General features: G+C 33.9%; 1 protein-coding gene across 2 annotated transcripts; it reads right to left on the bottom strand.

Annotated features, from left to right (window-relative positions):
• Positions 1-964: 964 nt before the first annotated feature.
• Positions 965-15,359, bottom strand: LOC130655303 (tryptophan 2,3-dioxygenase-like). Of its 2 annotated transcripts, XM_057458037.1 has the most exons (15): positions 15,226-15,358; positions 13,855-13,891; positions 13,165-13,240; positions 12,651-12,718; positions 8,072-8,137; positions 7,883-7,944; positions 7,727-7,802; positions 7,049-7,083; positions 5,914-5,989; positions 4,568-4,675; positions 4,290-4,346; positions 4,152-4,206; positions 3,021-3,158; positions 2,803-2,893; positions 965-2,473 (listed from the first exon to the last, which is right to left on the bottom strand). In XM_057458037.1, the coding sequence occupies exons 1-15, from the start codon at positions 15,252-15,254 to the stop codon at positions 2,350-2,352; spliced, it is 1,098 nt and encodes a 365-aa protein (XP_057314020.1). In that variant the 5' UTR covers positions 15,255-15,358; the 3' UTR covers positions 965-2,349. The 2 variants fall into 2 exon arrangements, with proteins under 2 accessions (XP_057314020.1, XP_057314021.1); XM_057458038.1 differs by lacking the exon at positions 7,727-7,802 and having other exon boundaries at positions 7,879-7,944; positions 15,226-15,359.
• Positions 15,360-16,499: the final 1,140 nt, after the last annotated feature.

The following is a 16,499-nucleotide window of genomic DNA, read 5'->3' on the forward strand; positions in this document are numbered from 1 at the left end:
GTGAGTAATGAGGCGAAGGTTTTGTGATGGTCAGTTTCTTTTGCATTTGGATGATTTTACTGCAATTGATTCAGTGTTTTTGTATCTAATTTTGGTACGCCATTAATCATGTGCTCTGATAAAAGTTTCATTACAGCATTGATTTGTTCTTTCATCATGCGTTGCTTCAAAGATTTTTAGAGGTCTTCTTGTATATTTGCCTCATGTAGAAGATCACTCAAATTTCCAGCAACCCAGTTGTTCATACATCTTTCTGCTACATCTAGGTGATATCTGGTTTTTAAAAATTTTGATGGATTAAATACCGTGCGCAGACGCAACACAAAACGCAACACAAAAGTACTCAACTTCATTCCCAGGGCATTTTGCCTTTTTCATAAATTTGTTCCGCTCCTTAATAACGGCTCAGGGACCAGAAGACCATGGGGACGAACCTTCTCTTACACTGTTATCCAGTGTGTTGATATTAGTCACCGCGCAGCTCAAGTGGACACATTCTGTGTTTTAAATTTATGTTTTCACTCAGAATACTGAGTAAAAACCTTGCAGTGAATTCTAAGAGACCTGAGAAAAAGCCGCGCATCAAAAGACTGTATGGGAACCCTGATTGTATGTTTGGCGAGTCGCAAATCCCGACACAGTATTAGTCCTTCGCCCATTTTCGGTAACCGTTGACAATGTGAATATTTCTGAGTACAATATGGATGTAACTTAAAAGAAAAGTGTTTATTTTATTATTTTATTATAGAATTATAGTTCTTGTTAATTTAATTTTTGATTAAAAGTTAAAAAAGACGTGGAAAGAAAAAGAAGTTTGTTTGCTAATTTTGATAACAACATTGATGACAATGTTCAGAGTATATATAACACACATCATGTGGTTATACAACATGATACTAACACATATAAACATCAATTCGTGAATACTAGTGATCGCCGATTTCTAAAAAAACATTTTGGGGGGAAAAAAGTTAGACCCCAGTTTCAACAACCCTCACCCCTAGTATCATATAATATTAATGTTATGGGTCACAGATTATATTATTCGTCTAGACTACTGTTAAAGAGACTGGTAAATCATGCTATCCAGTTAAACTGTTTCGACCTGGTGAAAGCATACCATCAAAGACGGAAGAATCTTTGCGAATGTGTATCACATTTCCAACACCTTATGCAGTGTAGGATTAGGTTACGTATCTTGCTTGGACTGAGTGTGTAACAAAAACAAGCCACCTATCACTGGTTCGTTATTACCTTAATTTTATTGATCCTAACAAGGCTTGAAACTGAGGTTTGTCTTATCATTTTGTTGAATACTCAAAAAACTATAGGAAAAATGAAAGATTTGCTAAACTGGAAGATATTATAAATTTTTAAGTCAAAGAAAAAGTAAAGTACTATTAAATTCATTTTTTCCGTATTGTTAATTGTAAGTAAATGACAAAACTGGTGATTTTTATTCTCTGTGATCTTGTCCAAAATTTATCTAGGAATGCATTTACAAAGAACTGTTGCAGACATATACACCTGTTTAGTGATATTGTAATTCACAACTCTCTGATTGATAAAAATATTTCAATAAAAACATCCCGTGTTCGTTTGTTGTTCGTTCGTAATCCATTTCGTAATTAAAGGAAACGTGACCTCATATCCCATAATTGGGGTATGGCTTTCCAGGCCACACAAAACTAACCAATTAAATACTCCATTAGAGAGTGATACTCTGCTGCGTTTATCGGTAACTTCTTCCTGTGGTCAAATCCACACATAAGAGTTGAGAGAACTAGTCGCGTATATAGTCTCTGTGGCACACGATATTTAGGTGCAAAAAAAACATTTTGGCTTAAAAATTTAGAATAAAGATTTGTCAAGCAATATCCGCACCTAATTAGGCATACGTTACTACCACATACTAGTAAGTGTATATAATGCAGACCAGAGTTTTGGCACTACCAGGACCAGAATTTGCTATTTTGCTGACTATGCGTATGATGTCATTATTTGTATTGTTGAACTTGTGTCCCAAATTTCTTTTAAGACCTGTGCTTGTATTGGTTTGTTCTATCATTCTGAAAGTGTCAATATGTCGGCATTTAAAGTTTAAGGCATATTTGCTGTGGGCACTTTACTATTTGCTCTGGTTTTCAGTTCCTTTTAGACTTCTCAATACCATCAATGTTATTACACCTTGGATCAAGACCTTTGATGAAATAAATTAGGATATTTTGAATGTTGTTACCTGAAGCCATTAAAGTATTTAAAATTCACAGATTTATTGTTTCTTAACACTACAGTTAAATCAGATAAGGTTTGTCAAGATTATTAAGAAGACATCAACGTTCGTTCACATCAGTTTGACATGTAGGCTTCGAGGGTGCTTCGTCTAGTTTCTTTATCTATCTTTGGAATATATTCGCTTGGAATTAAGTAACTTGACAAATTGAAAAAATCCAGGAAGACTTTGTATCTGTCACTAGAAAAATAATTATGGTTATGCCACAAGGACCGGAAATGTATAGAAAAAAATATATAAGTTATGTTCGTTTGTTCAGTCCCTCTCTGGTTTTTGGAGTAAAGAAGTCAAATAGTTTTTCCTTTAAAAAACGAAGAAAAAAACGTCCTTAAAAGCTACCTGTGATATAATATGTCTTTCCAATGCACAAAAGAATAAATAATAGTACTCGATAAATTACTGTGAAATATTCGAACTATTATCGCGATAACCTTTTTCATTAAGTAAATATTTAACGCCATAAAAATCTCTTCTTCTTCGCAAAAGAAATGAAAAATTAGTTGTTATACCTAAATGTCGCTCGAAGGTATTGATATCCAGATGTGCCATATGTACCAGTTTTTGAGCCCAACTGGCGGTGAACCAGCAATATGTGGCTACCTATAAAGTTAATGTGTTTTGACTAAATCATTGAAGCATTAAGAGGAAGAAATGAAAGTTTCTAAGCTTTGATATACCGCATCGTTGGAAGACATATCGTTTTTATTCAAATAGAAATAAAACTTACATCTCCATTTGATCATCAGATCGTCAATATCCATTAATAACGAAATCAGTTGATACGCCTCGTGAAGGATAATCTCATCGCGATAATAGTAAATCATTAAAGCTCCTTGTAATGCTTTCCATGATAAATAGCGATTACCTGGTATAGAAATAAGATTTTGGTGCTCTACGGATTAAGATACCCGACGTACAGATCTTAAATATACCAAAAACTTTATGTATGCATAAGAAATATAGAAAAACGTAAAATGAAAAAGTCGACTATCTTTGTTAACCCAGAGCAATAGTCGTGTTTATTTTATTTCCGGAATTGGGTGTATTTTTAGGGCCGTATATAGAAACAGCAGGTATGCTCAACCTCGTCCACAAGACTTGTGTTTTTATATTTGGACGGCCTGAATAAGGCCCTGGTCTTGGTTGGTCATGTGACGAATTTGATTTTCCGTAGGAACTTAAAAATGGTTGTTGTTGTTGTGTTGCGTTTGGTTTGCTGTTAAGTATTCTTCATAAGGATTAACAATGACTGGTTAAAAACAGGTTCGGGCATTAGAGGTGATGTTTATCTTTATAGACAACATCATGCAGCAGGAACAAAATTTTTTTACTTGTGTTGCTAAAAAAATCACATTTCTTATTTTGCGCTACTAAATTGGTAACTCGCAAAAATCAAAACGTTTAATGATTACTTATAATGCTGTTCTCGACTGCCTGTGTATATTTTTAGCGTGTGCGCTGGAAGGGCGAGACAAATAATTATTTTTAAAATACCCACTATACCTACTATTTCGTCGTCACGTGACCATCCAAGGCCAGGTCCTTGTTCAGACCATCAAAATATAAAAAGAATAACAAGTCCTAAGGACGGGTTGCTGGCATGCTGGCAAGATTGCATATTCCTAATTTCCTCTTCAGGTACAGAAGAATCATCACATCTTTTTTTTAAAAAAAAAAACGGCCTAAAGTGTCGCAATTTGTTTCCTCGTCACCAGGTGTAAACAATCTCCTTAGGCATTACTTTTTAGTGGACCGAAGAAGTGGTGATGCAGCTTAGTGTTTGGCTTTTAAATGTTTCAACCTTATTTTTTAGTTGATTTTGTATTACGATGAAAATAAATTAAAAATATAAGATTACCTTTTGACCTTAAAATTTCGTATTTGCTTTCTTCTAATATACCTTCAAAATGTGTCTAGATTCAAAAAATAAAAAATTTAAAAAATATTACAAAGAGCCATAAACAGAAAGAAAAAGACACACAAGGAAAGAGGGTACCTCATTTTGACAGCACTGATCCAAAAGAGCATCTTTCCCATTGGGATTTTGCACTTTCTAAAATAAATTTGGATACATAAAAAAGTACTTATTGGTGGGATTATAATTCTTAAATTATGGACGGTGGTGCCCCTTTATCAAATGCTTAGTGGTTTCTGCAAGGGCTATCGCTAAAAGCAAGAGCACAAAAAAAACGAAATTGCTGCAATATATATCAATCTTTAAATTTCTAGAAAGGCTCTGACAAAACAAAAATAAATATTTTTTGTAAAGTTTACCTCTGCTGACTTTCTTTCTTCGCTGAGCCATTTTCGACAGTTTTCTGTAAACATTTGCCAAAAATTGAAGGCATTGGAAATCAGCGAACACAAGTTTTCCAACCATGTCTGACGATAAAAAACATAATAACAAAAACATAATCACGACTAAATAGTAATTGTTTCAGATGAACTAGTTGCAGAATGAATAAACGCGCGATATTCGGATTTATATTTATTTTGATCTGCTTTTAGTCAGCTAATTTGTTTCCCAAAGAGATAACCCGTTTCTTACGTTACAGAATTATTGCAGTGTATCCAGGGAGAGGGTGATTTTTGCAAGGTATCAATTTAATTTTGCTACAGTATGGACAGTTATGGACAGTTGACGTCTTCCTTATGTTGAATTAGTTGAACAAATATATTTGTTTTGTGAAACATGAATACAACTCGTTGATTTCACGCTACCGGTTCAAAAGAGAAATATATAGACCAGCTTTCTTGATTGGAGGTTACTTTGGAAACTTTCACAACAATGTAAGCAATAATACGACCGTCAAACGACATCTTAAGAAAATAATCACCATCTTAGGGATGATATGAATTGTTCAACTCGAGAATTAGGGTGGTGAAAGTGGACAAAGACAATACACCAAAGACAATACACCAGAAAGAACTGTTTTGTTCAATTCAGGTATAAAAATGAAATTAATCATCTAAGTAGACTATTATCTGTTTTTATTCATTAATAATATGACGTGCTCCTTGATACTATTACTGACAATACATTGTTTACAATTCAAGCTCGAATTTCACTTGTATTTAAAAAGCGCATATATGTGGAATATGCATCCATCAAAAAAGAAAACACAGGCTTTTGATTACATTTTATCTACAACTCTAGTATATGAATACTGTCATATAGCAAAGGCCTGCAAAATAATCTAATTTTTCTATCACGGATACACAACATCAGAAGTAGCGTATTTTAACTATGTTACAGTAGTTGTCAGATCCGTGGATTAATCTAACTACACGCACTGGAGAAACAGTATGTAAATAGCAAAGCATTTAAATATAAAATATTGGAATACACAAGTTTGCAGAATACAATGTGTTGTGTAAAATGCAAACGGATTGGCAAAAGTTTTTTATCAATTAAACAATATGAAAACGAAAAATGGTAAAATGGACCGATTTATCACTTTCCATGGGTGATGCAAAAGAATACGTCCATCTTTCTGATATTTCTGATTGCCACTCTAGCGAATAAATACTTCCCTATAGCAGATCTCTGGTATAACTGATGCTAAAGGATTTTATTTGTAACCTATCACAGGCTTCTACAGACAATGGATGTTTCTTACCTCAATCAAATCAAAGCAAGAGAGATCTTGTTCGGATTGTTTGACTAGTTGAAGTTGATCGTCTTTGAACACAGAGCTATGAATAAACATTCTTTATTAACTTACATTCTCCTTAAATTAAAATATATCATAAAATTATAATATATAATAACATAAATAAAAACATAAAAAATATATCAAATATATCTTTCTGGTTACATTAATAAGAATCTTTATATATTTTTACTTCTGTGTACGCATTGGGATTTATTTCACATTTTGAAAACAAAGAATAGGTCGTAAATTTACTTTATTGCCATGCATGTTTGACTAGTCTTCAGTCCAATAAGTGTGACAAAAAATACGTATTCCTATAGAAAGCAACGTCATTGTAACATTTGGTAACTTTAGCAAAAAAAAAAATCAAATAGGATATGAACAGTATGTAGTAGCAAGAGGCGAAAAAAGTTCAATGTTGAACGATGATAAGTGAAAAGCAAAAACGCAATCATGGATTACATAGAGAGGGAGCATCTTGATACAACAACATTAATCACTTTGTTGTATTTCTTCCCAAAAGTTCCAACGTCAAATATGGTCAAATAGATTAACAAGTATTTCACCACCAAAGTTACAGGTAAACACAGCCAGAAGTAGTGTAATAGTATATAAGAACGGGCTTTGTGGAAAAATCCACGTAGCTCTTAGACACACCAAGATTGAAATAAATTCTATTTAAAAAATTTGATCTGAACAGATAAGTGGTAGTATCTTCAAAGTTATATATATTTTTCATAAATGTATCTAGGCATTGCTTTTATTTTGTAGGACTTGAAACGCTGATCAAAATAATAAACAGCTTTAATAGTCCCTTGGTTCTATAAAGAGGGGGTTGACGCAGCTTTTCGATATTTAACAAATTCTAGCCCCAGACAGGACCTGGTTACCTATTTCGGAAAAAAAAACTTAAATTTAAACATCACAAAACATAAAATACAAAATATTTCTTCTTTGTGCAGTATCTTATAGCAAAATTTCATCTGGCGCACCCAAAGTTTTTGACTTATTAATATTAGCAGTAAATATCTTACATTGTTTGGGTTATATACAATAGCTAACAATTCCTTCTCAGTATTGACAATACGAATTTAGTTACCTGTATGAGGCTTGGTTGTGTCTAATTCGATTTTCCTAAATATAAAAAAATAAAAAATAAAAATGAGATAGAATAGCGAAATTTGGGAAAAATAAGTGTGTTTGCGTATGACTTCGTTCCCAGCTTCTGATGTCTCTCTCTTATGTTTAGACTCCGTCCTGATATAAAAAAGAGACAACAGGCGCTGGAAACAAGGTCGAAGTGATCTGATTGGAACATAAACTTTAATGTTGAGGAAAAACGAAACTGATGAATACTCCTAAGTTTGTGCTGCAATAAAAACATGAATTATGAAAATTTTGCAATAATATGTCGCCATTTGCGAAAATAAATTCTCGTAAAATTAATTGAAATTATCTATTCGCGAAACTGAATTCTGACGAAATTTAAAAATTTTTAAAACATCGATTCGCGAGGTAGACTTAATTTCCCACAAGATCAAGTGTCTTCAGAGTCGTTCTGCTCTGGTCCCTCGCGACGATTAGGACTTAGAACGACTTTCCGGTACTGAAAGCGTTAATTATAAATATTATAGATTTCTGCATCTTCTGTTCACGATACTTTACAGCTCTTAAGAATTTCCTGTGTCGCTACCTAACACTCATACCGCACAATACTGCTCTATTCTCGGTAGTAAAAACAACAACACAATCAGTATAAAGTGAAAAAAAGCTTTACCCCTCGAACCCCAAACTTGTTTTCAATTATACGGAATTGATAACTTTGAAAACCAGAGGATGACTTTAGGTGGCCTCTGAAGCAAAGAAAAAGTAGAAAATTCTTGAAATAAATCAAAACGAGAAATTACAACGCTCGTCAAACAAACGTACTTGCCTAAAACTTGCAAAATCCATCGGCGTAATTGTTTCCATAATATCAAACTGCTCCACCAGCAACTAGAAAAAGGTTGTGCACACTTTCGCACTTCATCAGACTTTTATTTGCATATTTATCGAACTTAAAAACAAAAATTAAATGAGATAATTGGCTGACTTTGCCCCTCTTGGTTTAAGCAGTCCTCACCTTCCATATTTTTTTTATTCTTTCAAGTCTTGAAATTGCTAGCAACTGCTTTTCTTTTTCGACGTGCTATTGTATAAAACAAAATTATTATTATTTTCAGCTTTTAAGTATTAACTCAATTTCCATGAACGTAGAAAATGCAGGTAAAAAGATTTCTATTCTCAGAATTTAAAGATAAAGACTTATAACTCTGAATCCTGTTTCAATTCGAGCTAATCTGGTAGCAGGTTTAAAAATACAAACTCTCGTTTAATAAATAAACAAAAAAAATTATAAGGCAACACTAAATTTTTATCATTTGTGACAACATGTCAAGAGCACTTATTCACAATACACAATCGGTAGACCGCTAAGTCTGTAATTTAGCAGATAAGTAGGTCAAGTCAAGACGTTGCAATGAACCTGTTGCCTATTTAATATTGTGGAACGCAGCTTGAAAGGGAAGTAAGCATGATTTGTATCGTGAATTTGTACGCAGAGTTTTTACCCAGAGTTTGTACCTAAGTCCGCGCATAGATATAGTCCTCGTAAACATTCACACATTCAAAGTATGTGTGACTTTTATAGAAATAGTATAATTCATTGAACCTTGTCTATTGTATGAGGGTTAGTTGCACGCCACATTCTGCTCGAAAAATGCGGAAAGGAAATGTTTTAAGCATGCGCGTTAGTAATTTTTCCTTTTACTGTCGAAATTTGAAAAACTCTTATCGAAACACAAAAAAAGAAATATTTTCTGTCTATTCAGAATGCGTAGAAATTGTTGACAGAGCAATAATTTAAAAACGCATTGCGTGCGTTTCGTTACTTGCGCAGCTAAGCTACCATTTTGCGTGACAGACAGACGGAAAGACGCATGCGGGTATTATAATATAGATCTAAAAAATCTTTATAATGGCCTCTGCTCCAAATGTGGCATCTCTGCGCCTGTGACGAAATAGGTTGACCTCATGAAAAAAAATTCAACTTTGTTTAATCCTGTCAAAAATACGTTACCTGACGATGAAAAATTTATGACGGACGGACAATTATAATTACTTTTTACTCGAAGATGAAAATCCAGTGATCTCTCATAGCTGTTGTCATTGTTTCAAAACAACACCAATATGTTAAAAAAGTCATCCTTTTTTCTCAAAAACAAGTTTCGAAAGCCTTATTTACAAAAAATTTTCCGTCCGACATAAAATTTAATCTAAAAGTTGGAATTTTTAATACAAAAAATATTTTCCAGAGTTGAAAATATTTCTTCCTATCTTGTTTATGAGCAGTGGAGTTTACTTCGTTACATTTTTAAAACATATGCATCTTGTTTTCGATATATTTTAATTTTTTAAAAAAAATTCCGTCCGACATAATTTCTAAAATTGGGCTGACAAAATTGGATTCTCATCCTACTGTCGATAGAGAAATTATAATGATGATTCCAATGTGGAAATGATTGAATTGTGCTCTCTTTTTGTGTCTGAATACTCTTCTTGTTACAATGGAACATTTTTATTCACGGTTGCCCACAAGTATCACGGCACAAATCTACCCAACGGCACAAAAAAACTCCACGGCACAAAGAAAAAACCCTCCGAAGGAGAGCACAAATTTGTTCTTATTCATTTATTTATCGAGATTTTTATGTTGTATACAGAGTATTTCGATTAGTTTGAGCCGTAACGTAATCGAAATACTCTGATACACGTCATGTTCGTCTTTTTGTACTGTGTGGCTCCATATGTATGAATTTCCCTGTTGTTGACAGAAACCTTTTGATTTTGCCCTCCAATCTTTCTGGGAAAAAATATGGAATCAGGACGCCCAGCTACACTCTCATGTTTTGATTTACGTATGTAATGCGTATTCCAGTGTTTAACTATATCATCTAAATCATTTTGAATTATTCCAACAAAGCAGTAGTACAACAATTGTTTATCCAGTTCACGCGTAAGATCAATAACGCCATGTGATTCTAAATCTTTGAAAAAGTTTCGCCACCATGAGGATCTGTTTTGCTAAAATAAGACCACCAAGATTCTATCCTTTGATTTCTTGTAGACGGTGGATAGCGATGAGCGTCAGGGTTGTCATGAAAAAAAGCTTGGATAGTAGCCGTTATTTCATTTTCAGTTCCTAAGTCAGTGATTAACTCCATTGTATAACCATCTGTTTCTGTTATTGCATTTAGGTACATAGAAGCTATACCATCCGGTGATTTGTTTGTTCTAGTCACGCGTAACCACATAATCTTACGGCTAAGTCCATCAATACATCCGAGCCTGTCTCACTTTAACACCAACAGGATCCAATTCTTTTAACAAAGATTGTACTATATTTCTAGGTAACTAAAGACCTTCGATGCGCAATGTGTGTCAAATAGTTCGGTAACCACCACATGATCCTGGACCATCTATAATTTCTTCAATACGTTTTTTCACTTTTGCATGCACATCGTTACTTATAGAACCGTGTCGTGGGGATAAGCCATATAACTTCAACCTTCTTAACAGTGTACTTCTGCTAATGTTCAATCCAAAGCGAGACAAATGACCTAAGATTTCTTCGTATTCAAAACCACATTTAAATTAGTACTTAAGAAGGCTTTCCTCGTCTATTTCTACGTTTTCATCGTCAGTAGACTCGTCTTAAATAAAAAAAAGACATTGTTATATTTTGTGCAGTGGTTTTTTTTGTGCCGTGACTTTTTTTGTGCCGTGGGTTTGTTTTTTTTGTGCCGTGGTGTATTTTTATCAGTTGTAGAGATTATTTTTTTGTGCCGTGGAGTTTTTTTTTGTGCCGTGGAGTATTTTTTTGTGCCGTGGAGTTTTTTTGTGCCGTGGGGTAGATTTGTGCCGTGACACTTGTGGGCCACCGTATTTATTAGATATTTTTTTTATTCGAGTGTTTCCATTTTTCAAAAAAAAAATTGGTTACTTTGTTGTTTGTTGGGTGTGGTATTTGGTGCCAGTAATAAGAACTTTTGTGAGGTCGTGAGCAAAAATATGGAAGAGAAAAAAGCAAATACCACCAATGCTGATCAATGTAAACGGTACAGAGAAGAGAACAAAGAATCTTATAAGATAAGGGGGGGGGGGCTTTACGAAAAAAACATGCACGGCTCCTGCTGAAAACAGATAAAGTCAAATACGAAGACCAGAAAAAAAAGACAGGAAAAGAAAAAAATTGACGAAACTACGACAAAAAGTTGGAATCGATAATAATTCTGACCACCTCACACCTGACACCTGTCAACCTTCCTTTATCAACTCTGCTATAAAGTCAAGGACGATCCAAAAAATGGGAAAAGTTCTTCCTCGGAGTCCCAGAAGAAAAAGCGAGGTAATTAAAACATTGTCCTCAAAATTTAACGTAAAAGCAAAACTTGGTGAGGAAGTTGGCGGGAAGAAAAATAATTTACCTGATCAGGAGCAACAATGGGTCAAAGAAATTCTTAATCGTGCTGATATCTATTACACCACCACGGGAAAAATGGATAACGTAATCTTGGTACATTTAACAAAGTTAAGAGGTATACTTAAAAATGCTATCTGCTGTGGAAAATTAGAGATATTTTTAGATATGCTTCATGGGTCAAAAATCATGAAAAATGATCGATCTTCATCTGACACATTTAAGTCTACCTTTGGCAAAAAACTAACATTTCGTCAATTGTACGACGTCTTTAAACAAAATAAGCAATGCATTTTTATTAAGAAGATTTCCCAATGGTCTTGCCTATGTGAGATTTGTGAAAATTCTGTTTATCTAGTCAACGGTCTAAATAAAATCTTTTTCCTAAATGTTATCTTCCCGCGACCGTCAATGAACTTGTGGCGAGATTTTCATGTCACACTTTTCCTTTTTTTTCTTTTCAGAACTCTCCAAGACTAAAATTAGGCCGGTTAATCGAACTGGGCAATTAAAATGAGTAATTGGCGGATATGGTGTAGTGATAGCGCTGCCAACTTGTAATTATAAGGTGTCACGTTCGAGTCTCCTCCTCAAAGCACTTCAAATGTAGTGTTGCCAGCCAATTTGGAGTCATCTACGGACCGCCAATTGGTCAATTGTGTGGCCAGGAAGCAAGTTAGAGCAATGCTATACGTATCTCTACCGGGCAATGTAACTTAGTTATCGTCGGAGGGGAGGAATAGCCAGATATTCGAATGGAATCTCCAAGGACTTTAAAACTTTCCGTTACTTACTCACTTAACTTAGCAGTTAAGTGATAATCAATTCTTCTTTAGCATGTTTTCAATGACAGAGGCTAATGTTTCTTCTGCACAAGTAGTTATAAAACGCCCTTTCGACATAATACACGCTAATTGTCAGCATTTCACAGTTCTTCTTGTTGTGTTGACGTAAGCATGACCTCTTTTTGTAAAGGCTAAGTCCTTCACGGGCCCTAAAGTGAGCTGCTGTGTCATGCACAGTGTTGAAGCCTACTGACTGAGCACATATTTTAAAGCCTTGCCAAATGTGCAATGTGGATCCACTTAAATCGGCGATTTCATTATCTGGCATTTAAGAAGAAAACAAGCCTGGGTTGGAGTAAATCTAATTTCAAATGTATTTGGATGGAAACTTGACTCACCAAAACAGGTAATATTTCTCTGATTGAATCCAATTCGCGTATGATTTGTCTAAACCATAACTCGTAAACTAAAGATAAATGATAACTATTGATAGGCTTTTCCAAATGGCATCAAACTGGGTACATTTATGATAAGTCATGAAAGGAACAAAATGGCAGCAATAAATTTTGTGTTTATGACAGTACTTCCCCTGTGACGTCATTAAAAGCTGAAAATTAGTCTAAAATACCACGTTCTGACTAAAACTCATTTCCTTTAGTTCTACTAGACGGAATTTTACCACTCTATTGGAAATTTTTAATAGTCAAGTAAGATTATTAACATATTTTCTTGCTCATACATAATTCGCATGAGAAATGCCGAAAAAGAAAGGATTTACTGGACAGGCAGCTGTTACAATTGCTTGTAATTTGCAGCAAGATAATTAAAAAAAGCTATACTTGGGAGAAAAAAAAAATCTTTTAAAGAATATGGAGGTAAAAGGTAACAAGAAAGATAATTAATTTGTGTTACCTTGATGGGTTGTTACAAAACAATACTCATCGTGGGCATCAGACAAAGGTTGGTTTAAACTAAGAAGGGTATCAAGCTGAAATAAAGTTTCATAAAATTAAACATTTTTTCATTTAGGCTCTTTTAGACAGCGAACTATTCGATAAATTATACATCAAGTTTGCTAATAACAGAATACTTAACGGAATAGTTTCTAATGTCATTAATGCTAGAAGCAAAACAATAGTTTAGTTTAGCTACGAATAAAATCAAAACAAAAGTGAAACTTTACATCATGATAATTATGCACAAGTTGCTAATTTTAGACCTCTATGTGCTACCAGATGTCGGTGTTCTTTGATCTTAGCTAAGTTATTGCTGAATAAAATCAAAATGTTTTGATATTATTCGTAGCTAAACTAGCCTATTTTTTTGCTTCTGGTAATAATTAATCAATAATTTTCGGAACATTACACTATTAACTATTTCGTTAAGCATTTTATCTATATTATAATCTGTCTGTCTGTCACACAAAATGGTACCGCAAATAGCGAGACATGCGTAATGCGGTATAAAAAGGAGGGGCTAGTCGACCAGTATTTTATAAACTTGATGTATAATTTATCGAATAGTTCACCGTCTAAAAGAACCTTTGTTGCTAATGATTATAATCTAATTGCTTTTAAAATGTATTTTAAAGAGATAATTTACCTTGAGATGCGAGGTATACGTAACTTCTTCAGAATTACTAAAACAACAAAACAGTAAAACGGAGAAGTGGGTAGAGTGATAGAAAGTCATTTTCAGTGTATCCCTTATACTTATTCTGGGTGGGCGCGAAAAAAGAGAGTCGCGCGACAGAGAAACAAAATAACAAAAACGATATATATTTATCGCCTTTGTTAAGGAGAACGAGTTTCAATGCATTTTTCAACGAACTGATGACTAGTAAACGGTTTATTTATCTTCAGACTGTTTAGAGATTGATGGTCATCACTCTAAACTACCCAATTGCTAAGATTATATCCAATAACCGAAATAAAAGTTATTCTTGGACGATTTCCGCCATTTTGCTTTTTTTAATAGGTACAAATGAAAAATATGACAGAGTTTTATACTACGCAGGTGTAAACAGGGCGAATAATAAAGTCTTCGTAGCTACAAAGTTTTGTCTTATCTTCGTAAAAAATACGGTTGTCTTCTCGTTAAAATCTAACGTGTGTTCTTTTTTTTGGACGCACATACTAACATAAAATATACAAAAAACAACAATGCAATTAAAACAGACAGATTTTCTCCTAACACAGGTCTAGAAGTTGGTAAAGAAGCTTTTTGGGATACAGCGTAAGCTTTTTGAAGAGCGCTAACATTTTGGCTAGAGTAAGCAAAGCTATGCACAGAGAAACTATCACTTGCCCTTTTATTTTGCTTTGGTACATTACTTTTATTGAAATTTTTTACCGTCTGCGGAGGAGAATCAAGTGGATTGTTGCAGCGACATGTTATTTAATTGTTAAAGGTTAAAGGTAATGAAAATTTAAATCATTGATTAAAGTAAAATAACATGTGAAGAGTCAAATGGTTGTATATTTTTGTCCTAGTCCGCCAACGTGAAAGTGAGGCAAAATCCTAATTCCATGAGTAAAAAAACGTGTCGGCTAATTCTATGTCCGCCTGTTTTTGAGTCAGTATAAGAGTTTGACTAAAAAATAATTTTCTATGTTAATTGGACCCTAACTAGCGTATCCGTTAAATAGGGAATCTGTGGTATGCTTTTATTCTGATCTTCCCTGACTATGTGTTTCTGAATTTGATTTAAGTAGCACGTGTCACTTCAATATTTTTTTTTAAAAGACCAAAAAATTATCTTCAATAAAGCTTGCAGAAATTAAATGGCTTTGACTTCGAAAAAAACATTTGCATTTCCTGATGTTTAAACGCGAGACAGTGACGATTTAATTTAGGTTGGAATATTAAAAATTTGGAAGCGATATGTTACTTGCAGTTTTGTTTAACATTCCAACAAATGTATAAACAGCATGTAGGACTATTACCTAGTAAATAAAAACATGCTAAACTTACGTGCTTGTGATGTTATACGGACAAGCCATCTGCAGTAAAGAAAATTCTCGTTATTATTTAAAAGTTGTGCACGAATTATCCAATCTAACAGAAGCAGCATCCGTTCTGTGTATTACATCATTTACTTAATTTATAAATGAGATTGTCATTAGAAAGTAATTAAAAAAATGTCAACAGAAAACATATAATGTAGATAAAAACATTGGTATGAAATGAATAAATGTTTTATCATTGGTCTTATTAATTCTATATATTAGATTTTCTCAACAGTATGTTAATTTCTACATACTTTTTCGTTACCGGGTCTAAAAAATTCATACACCCACCTGCATACGCCCATACTGTGACATTTCGTTTTAACATCGACCTTGCCTGTCGTGACCCCCCCCCCCCCTGACGGGTTTTTTTTAATAACTCTTTAAAGCTATGTTGCATGGCTATGATACTTACTGAGATTCAATATTTATCTATTAGACACCCGGATGCAAAATTTTTACGTCTCATATCTTTCAGAGGCTTTGAGATTGAGATTCAGAGGCTTTGAGATTACTCGAAACTACCCCTAAAAATCTCTATACCCTTATAATAGGAAAAATATAAGAACTCTTGTTAGAATTATGTATGAAACTTGGAACTTACAACATATTTTTATTTCGTTAGGAAAAATCTTTTTGCATGTTTTGGTCACGTAATTAATCAGATTTCCCTATTTTTTCGGATTAAACCGGAAAACGAAAAAAAACGGATTTTCGGGCAATCAGAAACTTTAAACTGAATGTAAAAATTCGCTCTAGAACTAAAGTAATGAATTTTGAGCAGATTGTGGCATTTTGAACAAATTTCAAGCTTTTGAGACGTCACAGAAAATGTGCTGAAGCAAGCAAAAATTTATTGCTACTATTTTGTTTCTTTTGTGATGTACTATTTGGACAAGCCTATGAAAAGTTATTGAGAGGAGGTGACGGATTCTAGTTATTCTTCGTACTACTTATCGTTTTAAATCCTTCTAACTTTGAAACTAAGAATTTCATCTCTATAATAATAGCCGTCGTCTGTCTGTCTCTGCGCGGACCCCCCGCTGAGTTAGAGAATGATGTTACGAAAACACGAATATCAAATGCGATATATTTTTATCCGCTTTGTTGCGACGGGTAAATATAAAGGACGGGCGAACCCATGGATTTTTCCACGGGCAACGACTAGTATCATATTAAAAACCTAATGCTTTTGAGACCGAAAGTAACGAGTTAAGATCATCTTGTACGTATCCATCT

This window comes from Hydractinia symbiolongicarpus, chromosome 8, assembly GCF_029227915.1.
Source record: "Hydractinia symbiolongicarpus strain clone_291-10 chromosome 8, HSymV2.1, whole genome shotgun sequence".
Classification (NCBI taxonomy): Eukaryota; Metazoa; Cnidaria; class Hydrozoa; order Anthoathecata; family Hydractiniidae; genus Hydractinia; species Hydractinia symbiolongicarpus.